Raw genomic sequence first — 14,457 nt, 5'->3', positions numbered from 1 at the left:
CACCACCTCTGGCATATGGGGCTGGTGCCCTACTCCTTTGAGCCACAGGCGCCGCCCTGGATATTTTTTATTAAGATGCCAAACATTGAACTGTTATTTTTCATTTTCTGGTGATGCTCTCACTGGCATCAAATGTTTTTGTATTATAGGGCATCTTAAACATTTTTAAGAGTGTGCTAATCTAATTGACCTTCCAACTTCTCATTCCCAAGCAGGTACAGATAGAATAACATGAATGGAGCTAGCCTTTCCTACTCATGTAGAATCATAAATTACTGCTCACGTAGGACAAATGACTACTCTGTGACTCCTTTAGAGGTCCAAGGCTGTCAGTGACTGCTTCCCCAGATCACAGTTTATTTGAGGAGCTGCTTAGAGGAAACAACCCAGTTGTCAAGAGACTATGAAATATTCAATGGCTGCTGGGCCAGTTGTGTGTGACACCATCCACACAGAAAGTCTCGCTTTCAGAAGAGAACCCGTTTGTGTCAAACACCACCAACAGTATGGATCAGAAACAATCTGATGAAGTTTAACTAGAAGGTCTATGCTACATTAAGTTCTCAAAAATTATGAGGCTTGTATGAGAAGCCACGGAGGCCATTAGCAATGCCCTGCCTTTGAGTCTTGGTGTTTAATTGTTGTGATCGTGCTAATGAGTTCAATATCGTTAAGTAACAGGAAGAAGAAGAAAAGCAAACAACAGCTGGTGATGGAGAGTAAATCAGAGAAAAGGATAATTTTTGGACAAGAGTCTAAAATAAAGCTAAAGGTGAAAAAAATCATGCAAGGGCAAATAGGACTCATGAACGACGGAGCAGGAAACGCAGGGGAAGATGTCAGTTGACTTAAGTGCCAGTGCCAGTGTCTCAGTGTCAGGAATAGCTCTCTTTTGTTACTAAAAAATGACTCCAGAAAAGATTTTGCATTATCAATTAGCGAAGGATTCTAGTAAGCAATTTTTCACTGATTAACATGAATAACACTATACTTTCAGCATGCATATTTCTATTTTAAAAGTATCTAATGACTAGAATTTAGGCATATTTATGCTATAAGAAGTAGTAAGTCATAGGTAAGTGGAACTTAATTGGTAAAAATAAAAAATAAGAAAGAAAAGAAAGAAGAAGAACTGGTGCATTCCTGTTTGCTACTGACCCTCTTCAGTTGTTGTTGTAACTGTTCCCTCATGGACTCAGGACAATTGTCCAGCTGGGTCTTCTGCTCGGAGTAAAGCTCCTGGAGCCTCTCTAGTTTTTCCCTTTCAGCATCAAGCTTTACCTTCTCCTGAAGTTCAGAAATCAGAAAATAGAAGAATAGAAATTACCTTCACACGCAAGCAGGTGCTAGTGAACATTTCCCATGGATAACACAAACAAACACATAAATTCTAGACATTCTATGAATGTAGAAACATATCTGGTTAGTGCCTAGGATAAAAGGGTATAAGCAGAAATTAAGACAAGGGGGCCCAGTTTGAGCAGCTCAAAACATGGTCCACTTCAACTGGGCATTGACAATGACCGCCCTCTTCCCCTCCCTACTTCCTGCCACCATGTCACAAAAGCAGAGGAAGCGATGGCAATATTGAGTGTTGGTCAACAGCCAAAAAAGAACAAAAGAAATGCCAACCAAATTCATAATCTTGCCAAGAGAACTTGACAAAGGCATTCAAGTATTGTCATAGTCCAGTTGGCTCCACTGGCTAAGGAAGTTTCAGAAATACTGAAATTTCATTCTCAGGTCAGAGGGGACTCTAGGCATCTTGAATAGCCTGGGCATTTCAAACACTTCTAAGCTGTTTGGAAAAGTTCAGAGCTTAAGCAATTAGAAAATTTTATTCTAGGGAGAACATGTGCAGGGCAGAGAGAGCTGGGAAACATGCATGGCTGGCAAAGCCTCCAGGGGCTGCATCAGGCGGTTCCCACACACCACAATGCGACAGCGACAGGAGGTACAGACATCCCTGCAATGACTGACATCAAAGTTAACTGAAACACAGACTGCGGAAAGAAAGGAAAGGATGCTCCAGAGTCAGAGATGAGAAGACAAAGAAGATAATACTAAATCCCTCCCAAGTCACACATGCCAACGTGACCCTGGGCATTCTTCAGGATGTAACAGGCCCACACTCTAATATGCTGATTATGTGGCCTTGTGATACCATCTCTTAAATCAAGAAACACATTTGAGACATGATTCTTTTTTTTTCTAACACTCTCAGCCTAAATAAAAGCACTTTATGAAGCACTTCACCAATCTGAGCCCCAGTAGGTAAAATGACCACCACCTTCCCTTTCTTATGTTCTCTCTGTGCAAGCGGGGAGAGATAAAACTAGCTTCTGTGCATGCCACAGAAGGAGTTTTTTAAAGGACAAAATTCTGAAATAGTCCCATGGAGTTATCCTTACTATAATTATTTTATTTAAGTGGCCATGATTTCCTTTGTAAATATATATATGTAAATATATTTATACATACATATAAAGATGTCATTATTTAAATCTAAAACTAGAGGACATCAATACCCAAGTTCATTGGAGTCTCCATTTTTTTACTTACATTTTAAAATTTCAAGGGAATTTTAGAAACGTATATTTACCTTTACAAATGTAGTTTTCTTAAAATAATTAAATTGAAAGACATAAACCTACAATTCCTACTCCAACCTATAATGATTCTACAACAACTTAAACTTTAATAGACTACAAAGTAAGTTCCTTTAATTTTAACTAAGGCACATCTGTTCTGCAAGAATTAGATGTGAAAGAAAGCAATGGTGTTGTTAACAGAAAAAAGGATTCCCATGTGTTAATCCATAATAAAACTGAACATACTCATACTGGTTTAGATTTAGCCTTTAGTTTTCAGAATTAATTCTTTTTTATTTAAAAAACCAGCAATACCTGTCTTTTAGCCAAGAAATGTGTTCTTTGTGGGGGTCAAAGGCTGCACCGTTTGCACAGCAAAATAATTTTATTCCAAGAGAGTTCTAATTCTAAATATTATATTATCAGACTTTGCAGCCACTTTTGTTCTAAAAAGAAAGTCTTAAAAATATACTACTTATAAATATCACATGTGTAGTCCTTAAGTTTAATGCTCCGTTTGACAGAAAACATTGACACAGTATTTGATGATATAAAAAGCCACTGGCTTAACATACAGGTCTCAGATCTGAAGAAATAACCAAACTCTTCCTCTGATGATCTCAAATTTTTTTTTATTATTGTTAAAAATAAACTCAAATAGAGAACTAAGAAAAAATACCTTATGTTTACATAGTGCCTTCCTTCTGAGGAGCTCAAAACGTTTCGCAATTCTGTACAAGGGGGCAGTGAGAAGAATTATGCAAGCAGGCACCATTAGAACCTTCAGCAGCAACTCTGTGTTTATCAGTAACGCCGTGTCAGTCCCCGGGTCTCCCGGCAAAAGCTCAATGGGGCCAAAGTGAGGGCAAAGGAAGTGAAGGGAAAACATGAAAGACGGACTGGTGGCAGGTGGGCCTGGCCATATATCACAGAGGTGATGTCACTCCTGTGAGAGCCAGAAGAAGTCCAGCTTTGAGCCAGAAAGAAATTAATATTCCTCCCTTCTATTTATTGCTCAGGAAGTTTTCAAAGAAAAATTAGCTCTAGGCAAGCAGTTAATTAGAGCTGAGCGTATCACCTTCTATAGTGAAGGTAAAATACATGGACAAATAACAGGGCAGGTGAAGGGCCAGGGATTTCAAGGATTCTTGCTTTTTACGTGTAAATATTAAAATTGGGTGTTATTCCCGTCCTCCAGTTTACACTGGCAAACTCACCTCTTCTGACTACCATAGGAGGGGTGATACTCTTCAAATATCCAATTGGCAGAGAGTATGACTTTTTTTTAAAGATTCACAAATCTGTATTTTTAGAAAATAAAATGCATTCATAATAAATTTAATAGATTTATTTTGTTGAAAAAGTAAGAGTACAAGGAATTGGAACACTCCAGGAAAATCTACATGTACAGGGGCATTTATAAAACCAGGAGCCAAAGGAGACTTCCAGAGAGACGATTGCTTCCGTCGGCACTGTTCACACTTTGATTTGTCTTTTCTAGATGCACTTGCAAAATTCAGCTGGGCCACAAACTCTTTGCCAGATTCTGCAACGATTGATGTTCCTACAGTTCCATACTCATATATGGCCAAAGGTGAGTTATTCATGGAGAAATTAAGGTAGAAATCAGGGCATAAAGTTGGGCCGCTATTTGTTCCCATAGTGAGCTGATTGCTCACTCATTCAGTACAGACGAAAAGTGGGTTAGGGAAGAGGTAAGTGCAAACTTGATTACTGTTGTTATGTAGCGCATTAGAATAACCTGGGTGAGCTTTTAAATATACGGTTTCCCAGGTCCCAGTTCAGTCACAAATCCAGGGGCATAAAGCCCTAGTAAGAAGCATTTTGAAAGTCTCTCCAGGTTTTCTGCTGTTCAGCCAGGTTGAGAACCACTGACTCAGCCACCCAGGATTATGTCAGAGTAAAAGGCAACTAAGTACAACTGATTTGCCTAATGAAGATACAGGACCTTAATGCAGGATCCACCAAAAAATGTTCTAAAATACTTATTTCTTAGTAAAAGTGCCTCTCTTACAAATAACATCCCAACTGTAAAATGTTTGCATTCAAATTAAACAAAACTACAATAGATTTGAATAGCCAACATTCATTTCAAAAAGGGTGATGCACTTCAAGTTCAGATGCAAAATGTCTATTTTCTCATCATACAAATAATCAAGAGTATTTATATTTGATTTGAACTTGTACACAGGTTACCAATAATCTTGAATGATTTTAAAAACTCCTAGTGTATTATAGGACTACTTCTTTTGTAGAGCTGGTGGTCAGAACACTGTAATTTAAGTATTCTCTCTTCTAAATTGTATTCTTGACAGAAGAAACAGACATTTAACTTGCTGGCTCTATTTGAATTTCTGTATTACATAGACAATTCTTAAATACTAATGAAAAAAATCATTTTACCATCTCTCAGTGTACAATACCATCTACATACAGATAGTTCAAGGTTTTCCTTAAAAGATGCCTAATTTATTAGCTTGTAGGGCTGCTAGATAAACAGAGGACAGCCAGTTAACCTTGAATTTCAGAAAAACAACAAATGATTTTTTAACATAAGTCTCAAATACTGCATGGGACTTAATTACACTTAAAAATTTATTTTTCCTGGCTACAAAATGTCACAATATATCTGTGTGACTATGCAAAATAACCGTCCTAAAAAGGATGGTTTGAGCTTTAGGATGACCATCTGAAATTCAAATGTAACTGACCTTCCCGATTTTTAGTTGCTAAATCTGGCACCCTATGAGCTTAATAAAGGATGTTCTAGAAAGGAAAGATCCATTTTTACAATTTCCAAACTGTTTTTAACACAGAACCCAGAACATTCCATTCTAGGCACTTGGGCTACATTTTGTAAAGCAGGGGGGAAGGTCTGGAACATCCAGTGATGTGTTGAAGTTCACAGTCCCTAAGCTGTCACCTTTAAGGGTGGTCTATACACCCAGGGACTCCCTCCCTTTCCAGTTCCCAAATCCTGAGGTGTTGTTTGGTAGCTAGGCATTTTGATAGGTTCCTAGATTAGGCAACTATTTTAGACCCATAAACATTTATGTGAAACTCTTTTTTCTTTTAACAGCTTTCCTGAACTATAATTGCTAATATAAAAAGAACTGTATGTGTTTAAATATTCATTTTGATGGGTCTGGACGTCTGCATACATCCATGATACTATTTAAGGCCAGAAATGTTTCCAATTTCAGAGTATTCTGAGTTTGACAGAGGTAACAGAGATAATATAGCATACATTATACAGCATTTCCAGCAATGTCTGGGGAAATACTGTCTAATCAAACATGCTACACTTACGAATATTCAAGCTCACAAAGGACTTTCTTTTCCCCCACAAAACTTTTTAGATTTTGGAATTGCAAGAGAAAGATGATGGATCTGTGTCAACCAATGGTGATTGTTAAGAACCCATTCTTTGCCTCTACTGTTTCTTTCTTAGAATATTTTTTTGGGGGGGGTCTTTGACATTTTAATTACAGAAATGAGGGATGTTTCTTGTAAAAAAAAAAAATTGGAAAATCAGAACACTAAGAACTTATGTAATCAAACCACCACCAGAAAAAATAACCTCAATCTGGAATCCTATCGATTTAAATCCCCAAATCCCACTACATAGTTCCACTTCCTCTAACCAGGGAGCTAACTTTGAAATGTAAGAAAGAGGCACGGGAAGGGCTGGTCTCCTCTGAACACTGGCTGTGACTTGGCAAATGCTCCGCACTCAGGAGGCATTAACACTTTGACGGAAGAATTTGGGGCCAGGCTCACTGTCTTCCCCTGGATCTGAAGGAAGGATGGGGAGGAAGTAACAGGTACTTTTCAAGACAATAATGGGAGAAAAGAGTTAGCCATTTAATATGTGATCACATATGCTTACTGTGGAACAATTAGGAAGTGAGGTAATCTAGCTTTCGCTCAGGAACATGTGGAATGACACAGAGTGATTTAAGCTTCAGTTCAAACCTTTTAAGCACAGTGTGCTAAAGCGTTTTTAACCATGCACGCTAGGATGGCTACAAAATGTCACAATGTATCTGTATGAACACACAAAATAACTGTCCATAAAAGGGTGGTTTGAGCTTTAGGATGGTCATCTGGATAATGGAAAGATTCTTCAACAAGACTACAGGGTCAGAACGTTTCCTTCACCACTTTATTTCATTTTGGTACAAATGACTTGATTTTTGTGTGCCAGGAAGCACAGATGATAAATAATCCAAAAATACAGTTGAAAAACTATATTTAATTTTGAAACTTTAATGTGGTTAGAAATAAGGACAAAAAGAAAATGTACATGAACACATCCACATTCTCTCAATCGGGCGTGATGGTCTTGGAGTGGAGACGGGGAGTGAGAGGGAATGGAAGCCAGTGCCACAACCAGGCCTGTGCCCAAACGGGCCTTCACCAAGCCTCTCCTTTCACTTGCTACAAGAAAACATAATGGTTTCTTTGCTCACTGCTTCACCAAATAAATATCGTCTCTGGTTTACCTTCAAATAAGCAGCTAGCTCACAGTGACATGGGAACAGGCTTATTGATGTTCTCAACGTGGTTTCCCTAAGGATAGGTAAAGCCCAGCCCAGGGAAACGTCTACAAAACTGTTCAATACATTATAATAAAACATATTATCTATATTTTATGTTATGCATGTAATTATGTATATAGTGTATATTTTCTATGGTAACATATACTAAATGGTAATCACAGATCACATATGCAGATTTATATTAAATATATAAAATAAAATGATAGTTCTAAAATCGGCTAAGAGAAGTAATACCAAAGACCAGGTATTAATAATACTCCAGATCTCAGAAAACAATGTTAATAATTTCATATTAATCTTTGAATTTCAAGGTGTTATTAAACCCTGTCCTATGGCTCGTGTCTCTAAAAATCTAGGGCCAGGCTTACAGGATGTACTATCGACATCTGAATGGGAGTTTGCCCAACAGGGATATCTTTTCAGGTTTTGCTTTTCTCATTCCACGGTTTATATCTGACCACAGCAACAGGTGTATGGAAAAGGAAACGTGATCCAAAAGGCAAAGGCCACTTCCTCCTTCTGTCTTACGCTCTGGCTTGACTGGCAGTGTGATTTTAGGCCCAGTGGCAGGTGCACTTGGGCAGTCGGGCCCAGCTGTCCCGAAACTTGGCTGCATGTACCTCTTTGGCAGGTGCTTGGCTCAGTGTTTCACTAAGGCCCAGCCTGGAGTGGCTGTTAGCAGGAGAATCCGAGGACAATATTCCCAGAGCGCCCTAGCAGTACTTTGGCACCTACTGTGAGTTGGATACATAATGGATCACAGTGCCTGAGCCTCTAGTTCACACGCTAAAGAGGAAAATAAATATCTAATAAGCTCCAAACAAATATAAATCATAAATGCAAGATGTAAAGGACTAAAAGAACAACAGGGAAACCCTAATCAACAGGAAAGGTCTGGGAGGGCTTTTCCGAACAGCTGGCACTAAACTGGAGCCCTAAAAGACAGAACCAGCAAGACACAAAATATGGGCAAGGGAATTCCAAGCAGGGGAAACAGTATCTGCCAAGGACTGCATGGGGGCATGGGTCTTTAACAAAGAGGAAGGAAGGCCCCGTGAGAGTGCTGTGAAGAATGGGAGGACAGTGAGGGATCACAGCAAGGAATTTAGACTATCAACAGTGCAGCAGGTATAATCAGAGTGATGTAGTTTTTTGTTTGTTTTTTTTTTAAATTACATTGAATGCAGTGGGAGAGAATGAATAGAAAGGAAGCAAGTGGAAATGGAACTAAAGAAGAGATTCCAATAGTTTAGAAGAGAATGCTCATCATGGAGATGCAGAGATGCTGACGTCATTGAGAAATAATTTGGTAATCAATCAGATATGGGGATGATGGACAAAGAAGTGTCAAGATCAATTTCTAGGTTTCTGCTTAAATAGACAGGTGAATAGAGATGCACTTTACTGGGCTGGGGAAGCTGGAGGATGGGGGGCAGGGGCGGTGGTGGGAGGCAAGGGAAGAATAAGATCTAGTATTCAGTTACGGGTGTGTTCAGTTGGAAATACCTGAGTGAAGACGTCAGGTAGGCTCCAGGATATGAGTCAGAGTTCAGAAAAGGACTGTGTGCTGGAGACAAACCCGTCATAGTCACCAGCATATACGAGGTACTTAAAGTCATGGCTACAAAAGACTGTGAGGATACGAGAGAACTGGCTGGAGATGAGAGGAAAAGAGTCACAGAGAAATGAGAAACAGAAGTAAACCAGCAGAGTGCAGTGCACGGAGGCAGCCATGGGGGGAGGAGGGAGAAGTGCGAAGGCAATGATTTGTACTGAATGCTGCTCAGGAGTCTGATATCAAGAGGGTAGGAAAGCACCGGTGCGCTGGGCAGCACTGAGGTCTCAGCAATTGTAGCGGGAGCAAATATGATGGAGCAGGGGCAGGGCTAAGCCAACTAGAATAGGAAGAACAACAGTTAACGGAGAAATGAGGAAGAAGAGACACAGCATACCGAGAAAAGTGGAAAGTTTAGTTGGGATAAAGAGAAGAGTGAAGAGGTAGTAGCTTATGTTAAAATTGTAAAGTAGTAGTTTGTTTTTTAAATAATAATGTTGGCTGCTGGCAGTAAAGGTCCTGTAAGGAGGGAGAAACTGATGGGGAGAGGACAGTGCACGCAGAAAGATGGAAGACATTCAGAAGGTGGGATGGGATGACACGCTGAGCACATTCAAGGGACTGGTCTTTGGGGAGGGGGGGGAATGGAAAGAATGCTCAGTTGTGTGAGGACAGGATGCTTCTCATTTCTCTGTGGAACAGGAGGTGGGAGCATCTCTGACCCAGAGGGAGGGAAGAGGACCTGATGTTTGAACAGAGTGAAGGTATAAAAGAGCTGTGTCATAAAACAGTAGGACAAGTTTATATTTGAGAAACACAATATGCATCCAAGCAGTGAAGTCACTAGGTGACTTCAGTTAAGAATATGCAGGTATATCATCTTACCCAGTGCTCATTCCACTTCCCTCACCCTATTCTGGAGTTCCTCACCCAAAGCCGGTGTCTGACTGTTTTTTATAAAAAGTGACGACAGATGATAATTCCACCTTCCAAGACTCCACTAATCCCCTAACAGCTGCATGGGCCAGTTCTATGCTGTAAGCCCCTCCAGTCCCCTCTCCTGTGCATAGCTTCTGTCAAGCCACCAAAACAATCAGAGGAAGGATGCAGATGGCTTCTGTGCCTGGCTCTGCCCATGTTCCTGGAGATCCACTTCTGCCTTAGGTCCAGAGAACACAACACGGCTAGCAGTGGCTCAATATGTTTCATTTGGGGGCAGAATCTGATGCTAATGAGAGATAGACAGATAGGATCTGTAGCCCATGCCATATGTGAGCCACACAAAAATAAATAACTTCATGAGTGAGGAAAGCAGAAGGGCTTACAGGGAACATGATACTCCATTCCTATGTCCCACAAGTTTTCCAATAACATGAAATAGTAATAAAATTACTGTCGGATCACTTCACTTAATTAGTACTTAACAGTAAAATACTCCTAAGTACCAAAACAAGACATCAAATGTCTCCAATTACAGCTTCTCATGTCGGTGCAGAATCTGTGAAAAGCATATACCACTAGCTGAATGCTCCTCACTGCAGATGTGGTCAATCCTTTGACTGGTTTTTTTGAAGTTCAAAAGAAAAATATACCCATTACTCAAATAGGTTCTCTACTATTTAAAAGTCTGGAGGTAGAATGAGCCTACATAACATTTAAGATGAAAAAGCTGTGCCGTTTGATTTTAACATGCAGGCAACTGAAAAATCAACGTGTAGCTTTTAATCTGACTTCCACTTCTGACAATATCATTTTGAGCTCATTCTCTGGCACCCAGATCAAATGCCCTTATTTATAGGTCTCACACAAATAAAAGCCTAAAAAGGAAGTCACATTCAGCAGAAATTCTTTCCACACATTACCCCTAGAACTTACCCAAACGAAAAATTTTTCTTTTCCTCAGCTTAGTGGAGAACATGATAAGTAGGAAAAATATGTTCAAACTTATCAGCTTTTTTTTTCTCCCCCCAAGTCATAATTTAAATTTTAGTTTTAGGCTTAACTCAATGCAACTGAGAATAGGAGAAAAATACATAATATTTCCTGGAAGGAAAAAAAAAACCCACATAAACACACAAACCAAAAATCCAACTAACACCCTGAATTCTAAAATGTAATGCTTTCCTTGCTAGATACTTGCTAACATTCAGGTTGTGGCCTGAAATGTATAAGCAAGACCTAAGCGTACCTGTGTTTCACAGATAGTTTTCACCTGGCAGTGTGTGAGGACCCTTCAGAAACTGGAGCACATTTTTCAAAGAGCAGAGCACTTGCATTGAAGATAACAGCAAGGCAAGGCAGGTGAGATGAATGGTTTCCATTCATCTTTTTAATAAATAGAAAAATGACAAGAAACAAGGCAATCCTATTTAAATATGCTTAAGCCGTCCGACAGGGCACCAGTGGGAAGGGAGTTCAGCATACTAAAAACATCATTTAAAAAGCAGTGGAATCAGAAGACCAGAAAGGCCAGTGGAAAAACAAAACAAAACAAAACAACTCACTCATCTCAAGTAGGATGAGCTGCTATGAATGCCAGCTTGTAAATTAAATGGGCTCTGCTTTCTCAGCATCAACCGCCTGGTACCTGGCAGTTCTCAGCTGGTGACAATGTATACGATCTTAGGACTTTTCTCTAGTGCCCCTATTTCCAGGAACATGATGTACAAATCTAAAGCCACAGTAATTCCATGTAACATTTAAATCCATTCAACTGGGACCACCTCCTACTACTTTGCCCCTAAAAATCACATTCAAATATAATTTTCTTTACCTTGGTCTTTTCACCAACAATGTTCTTTTCCAGTTCTGCTATTTTCCGGTTTAGATGATCCAATATCTCCTTCTCCTTCATAAGTTCAGTTGTTTCAGATTTCTGTTCTCCATCCAAAAGAGCACATTCCATATCCAACTAAGGGCACAAAACAAAGCTCAGAGACATTCTCAACTGCCCACTTTAGAGATGCAATTGTAACAGCTACAAATTTCCAAAAGTGCTACTGCATCAGCCAGAGTCTGGGGCCTGGAGAACACTCAGGCTGCCCATGTGAGAGTCTGCATCCCTGTGTAGGAAAGCTAGCATATATTTGCAAAAAAAAAAAAAAATTGTTAACAAAAACCTATTTATCATGTAACTTTCTACTATATCCCCTTTTCTGCTTACTTTTCAAGAATACTCTGCCTGTTGTTTAGGTCCAGGCTCAAGCACAAACCAACTCAGGAGCAGCAGGCCTTTCTTTCTCTGTCCCTAGAGCATGAGAAGTGAAAGTTACCCCTGTGAAGCCACTGAGTTCTACATTCCTAACGATGGCAGCAGGAGGGGCTTCAGGGTCTGCGTGCAAGACAGCAGGTGAGCCCCTTACCGGGCCATCAGCACCATCTGCGAAAACAGATGTGCAGATCTCCCCTAGACAGAATTATGGCCCCCTTCCTAGTCCATGGCAGTAATAAAAAATTGCCACTCTCTTCTGTTACAATTATAGAATATATGTTTGTCTGGCTTGCAAATCTCTAGACAGCTGAGTCTATGTTTGATTCATGTGCGGAGTCCCCAGGGTGCCAACATGATATGCAATGGTAGGCATGCTCAGAAAACATTTGTTGGATTTGGGCTTGAACACCTAAATACAAAGCTGACAGATCCCATGGCAGGTCAGAAAGCGCATACTAGTGAAGACAGCATCCGGCTATGCATAGAGTACATTAAAGATAGCTCCATGTGTTTATCTCATCTGGTTTCAGAAAAAGAAAGGAAAAAGAATGTTCAAAGGGGGGATTTAACTGTGCACATGGAACCACTGGATAAACGTCTGCTCGTGTTGACTTCCATGTATTTGACCTCCAAATCCTATGCAGCATTATTATGGGCTTTTGAGCATTAAAATGTCTCAAAAGCAGCATTATTTTTCAGCTAAAGGAAATAAAGAAAAAAGGAAGAGGGTAAAAGTGAATAAAAGTGGTTTATACCTCTCTGGAAGACTCATCCATCTGGTCATTTATATCTTTGATCTTTTGTTCAAGTTCCTCAAGGTTGTTGAGAATTACTATCCTGGTATCTTCCATTGCAGCCATCTCCTGGGCCCTCTGTTCTTCGCTTATACCCTCTGGGGTCTGCAATTAATCAGCACAGAAAGGGGTTATGCACACTTCAATTCTAGAATTTCTAAACTTGACTTATAAACCAGCCTGAAGCCTAGTGTTTCACAGTCTCCATTTAGGGCAAGGGAATCTGTGGCCTTGGGGCTACATGTGGGCTTCTGGATCCTTAAGTGTGGGCTTTTGATGAATCCAAATTTTACCAAACACATCCATTTAGTAAGGGGATTTGTTTTGTGAAGTTTGGATTTGGCCGAGGGGCTGCACTTGGGGATCTTGAGGGCCATGTGTGGCTTTGATTCCGCAGATTCCCGACAAGACCACGTCATCCTCAGCAGTTAGGTTCTTCAGTAAGCTCATATAAACCAACTTCAATTCACAAATTCATATCCTTTTGAAGCTAAAAGAATTCAGATGTTATGCAGATGAGGAAGCTGTGGCATTTAGGGATTAAAGTGACTTCTCCATGGTTATAGAGAAAGTTCAGCACGAGAGAGAACTAGAACTGAAGTGGGACTTCCGACATCTCCCTGGGTAATCTCTTAGGCACGCTGCTACCTTCCTCATGAGCTCCATGTTCTCTTCCATCTCCCACATGAGAACATATCCTACGACAGTCTCTTCAATCTCCAGCCATACTACTGGGTCCCACTGCCAGAGTTATCTGCAAGTGAGCACTCATGTTTGTTTCCTTCCTGGCACAAGGTGGAAAAGCAAGAGCACATCACTTGGGAGACCCACAAAATGATGTAAAACCACACACTCAATATTAAGTTAATTGACGATTCCCTTTTGGTGTGAGTGCACTATTTATTGTCTTTGTTGTACGGACCTTCCTCCTATAAAATGTTTCAGACACTACCTAAAATAGGACACTGGCCACCATTCATAAAACTATTTCATGGAAAAACTGAGTTCCTTGGCAAGGAGTGAGAAAGTCAAGAAACAAATTAAGCGAGAGAGGGTATGCTTACGCCCCTGAACAGTGCTGAGGGCGCATGCCCAGGGAAGGAAAGAATAGGGTAGCCCCTACACACAGCCAGATGTGATTGTCTACTGTTCAAGAAGAGAAGGTAGGAAATTGAAAATAGCCTCTTCTTTCTAGAATTTCTGGTTAGTTATTTTGGTATCACCTGTTAGAGACCAGTCTTTCTGAAAGGCAGGGGATGCCAGTATGGGTATATTATTTATTTAATTTTTATCTCCCTTTGGAAAAGAAGTGATCTTTTGGGCCAGTAAGTCAATAATTGTACAATTTCACAGTTGAGTAATTAGTGATGGTTACTCATTAATTGTTGAAAATAATATTCAAATTAACACCCTCAATTTAAAATTTACTATACCTCACTAGCTTCATTTAATTTGTTTAACAATCCTCATAACTTTAAGAAGATATTGAACGTGATCTTTCCTTCCTTCCTTCCTTCCTGTTTTTGTTTGGGGCTGGGTTTGAACTGGGTTTGAACCCGCCACCTCCGGTATATGGAGCCGGCGCCGTACTCACTGAGCCACAGGCGCTGCCCTATTTTTAAATTTTTTTTAGAGACACAGTCTCACTTTATCACCCTCGGTAGAGTGCTGTGGCATCACAGCTCACAGCATCCTCCAACTCCTGGGCTCAGGCAATTCTCTT

At 40.1% G+C, this 14,457-nt stretch overlaps 1 protein-coding gene across 9 annotated transcripts in view; it reads right to left on the bottom strand.

Moving 5' to 3' along the window:
- PHLDB2 (pleckstrin homology like domain family B member 2) overlaps positions 1 to 14,457 on the bottom strand; it is a 219,377-nt gene that overhangs the window by 40,046 nt on the left and 164,874 nt on the right. For 8 of the 9 annotated variants that reach the window (XM_012810047.2, XM_023517840.1, XM_023517841.1 and 5 more), the window contains 3 exons: positions 12,696 to 12,839; positions 11,503 to 11,640; positions 1,159 to 1,287 (listed from right to left, as the gene is read on the bottom strand). In XM_012810047.2, the coding sequence (XP_012665501.1) occupies positions 1,159 to 1,287; positions 11,503 to 11,640; positions 12,696 to 12,839 (411 nt within the window). The remainder of the gene's footprint in view (positions 1 to 1,158; positions 1,288 to 11,502; positions 11,641 to 12,695; positions 12,840 to 14,457) is intronic. The other variant, XM_023517844.1, reaches the window with a different exon arrangement.

This window comes from Otolemur garnettii, unplaced genomic scaffold (genome assembly GCF_000181295.1).
Source record: "Otolemur garnettii isolate 467f Iridium unplaced genomic scaffold, OtoGar3 scaffold00122, whole genome shotgun sequence".
Taxonomy (NCBI): domain Eukaryota; kingdom Metazoa; phylum Chordata; class Mammalia; order Primates; family Galagidae; genus Otolemur; species Otolemur garnettii.
Note: the sequence above shows the minus strand (reverse complement) of the source record. Positions and strands in the feature narration are given on the sequence as shown.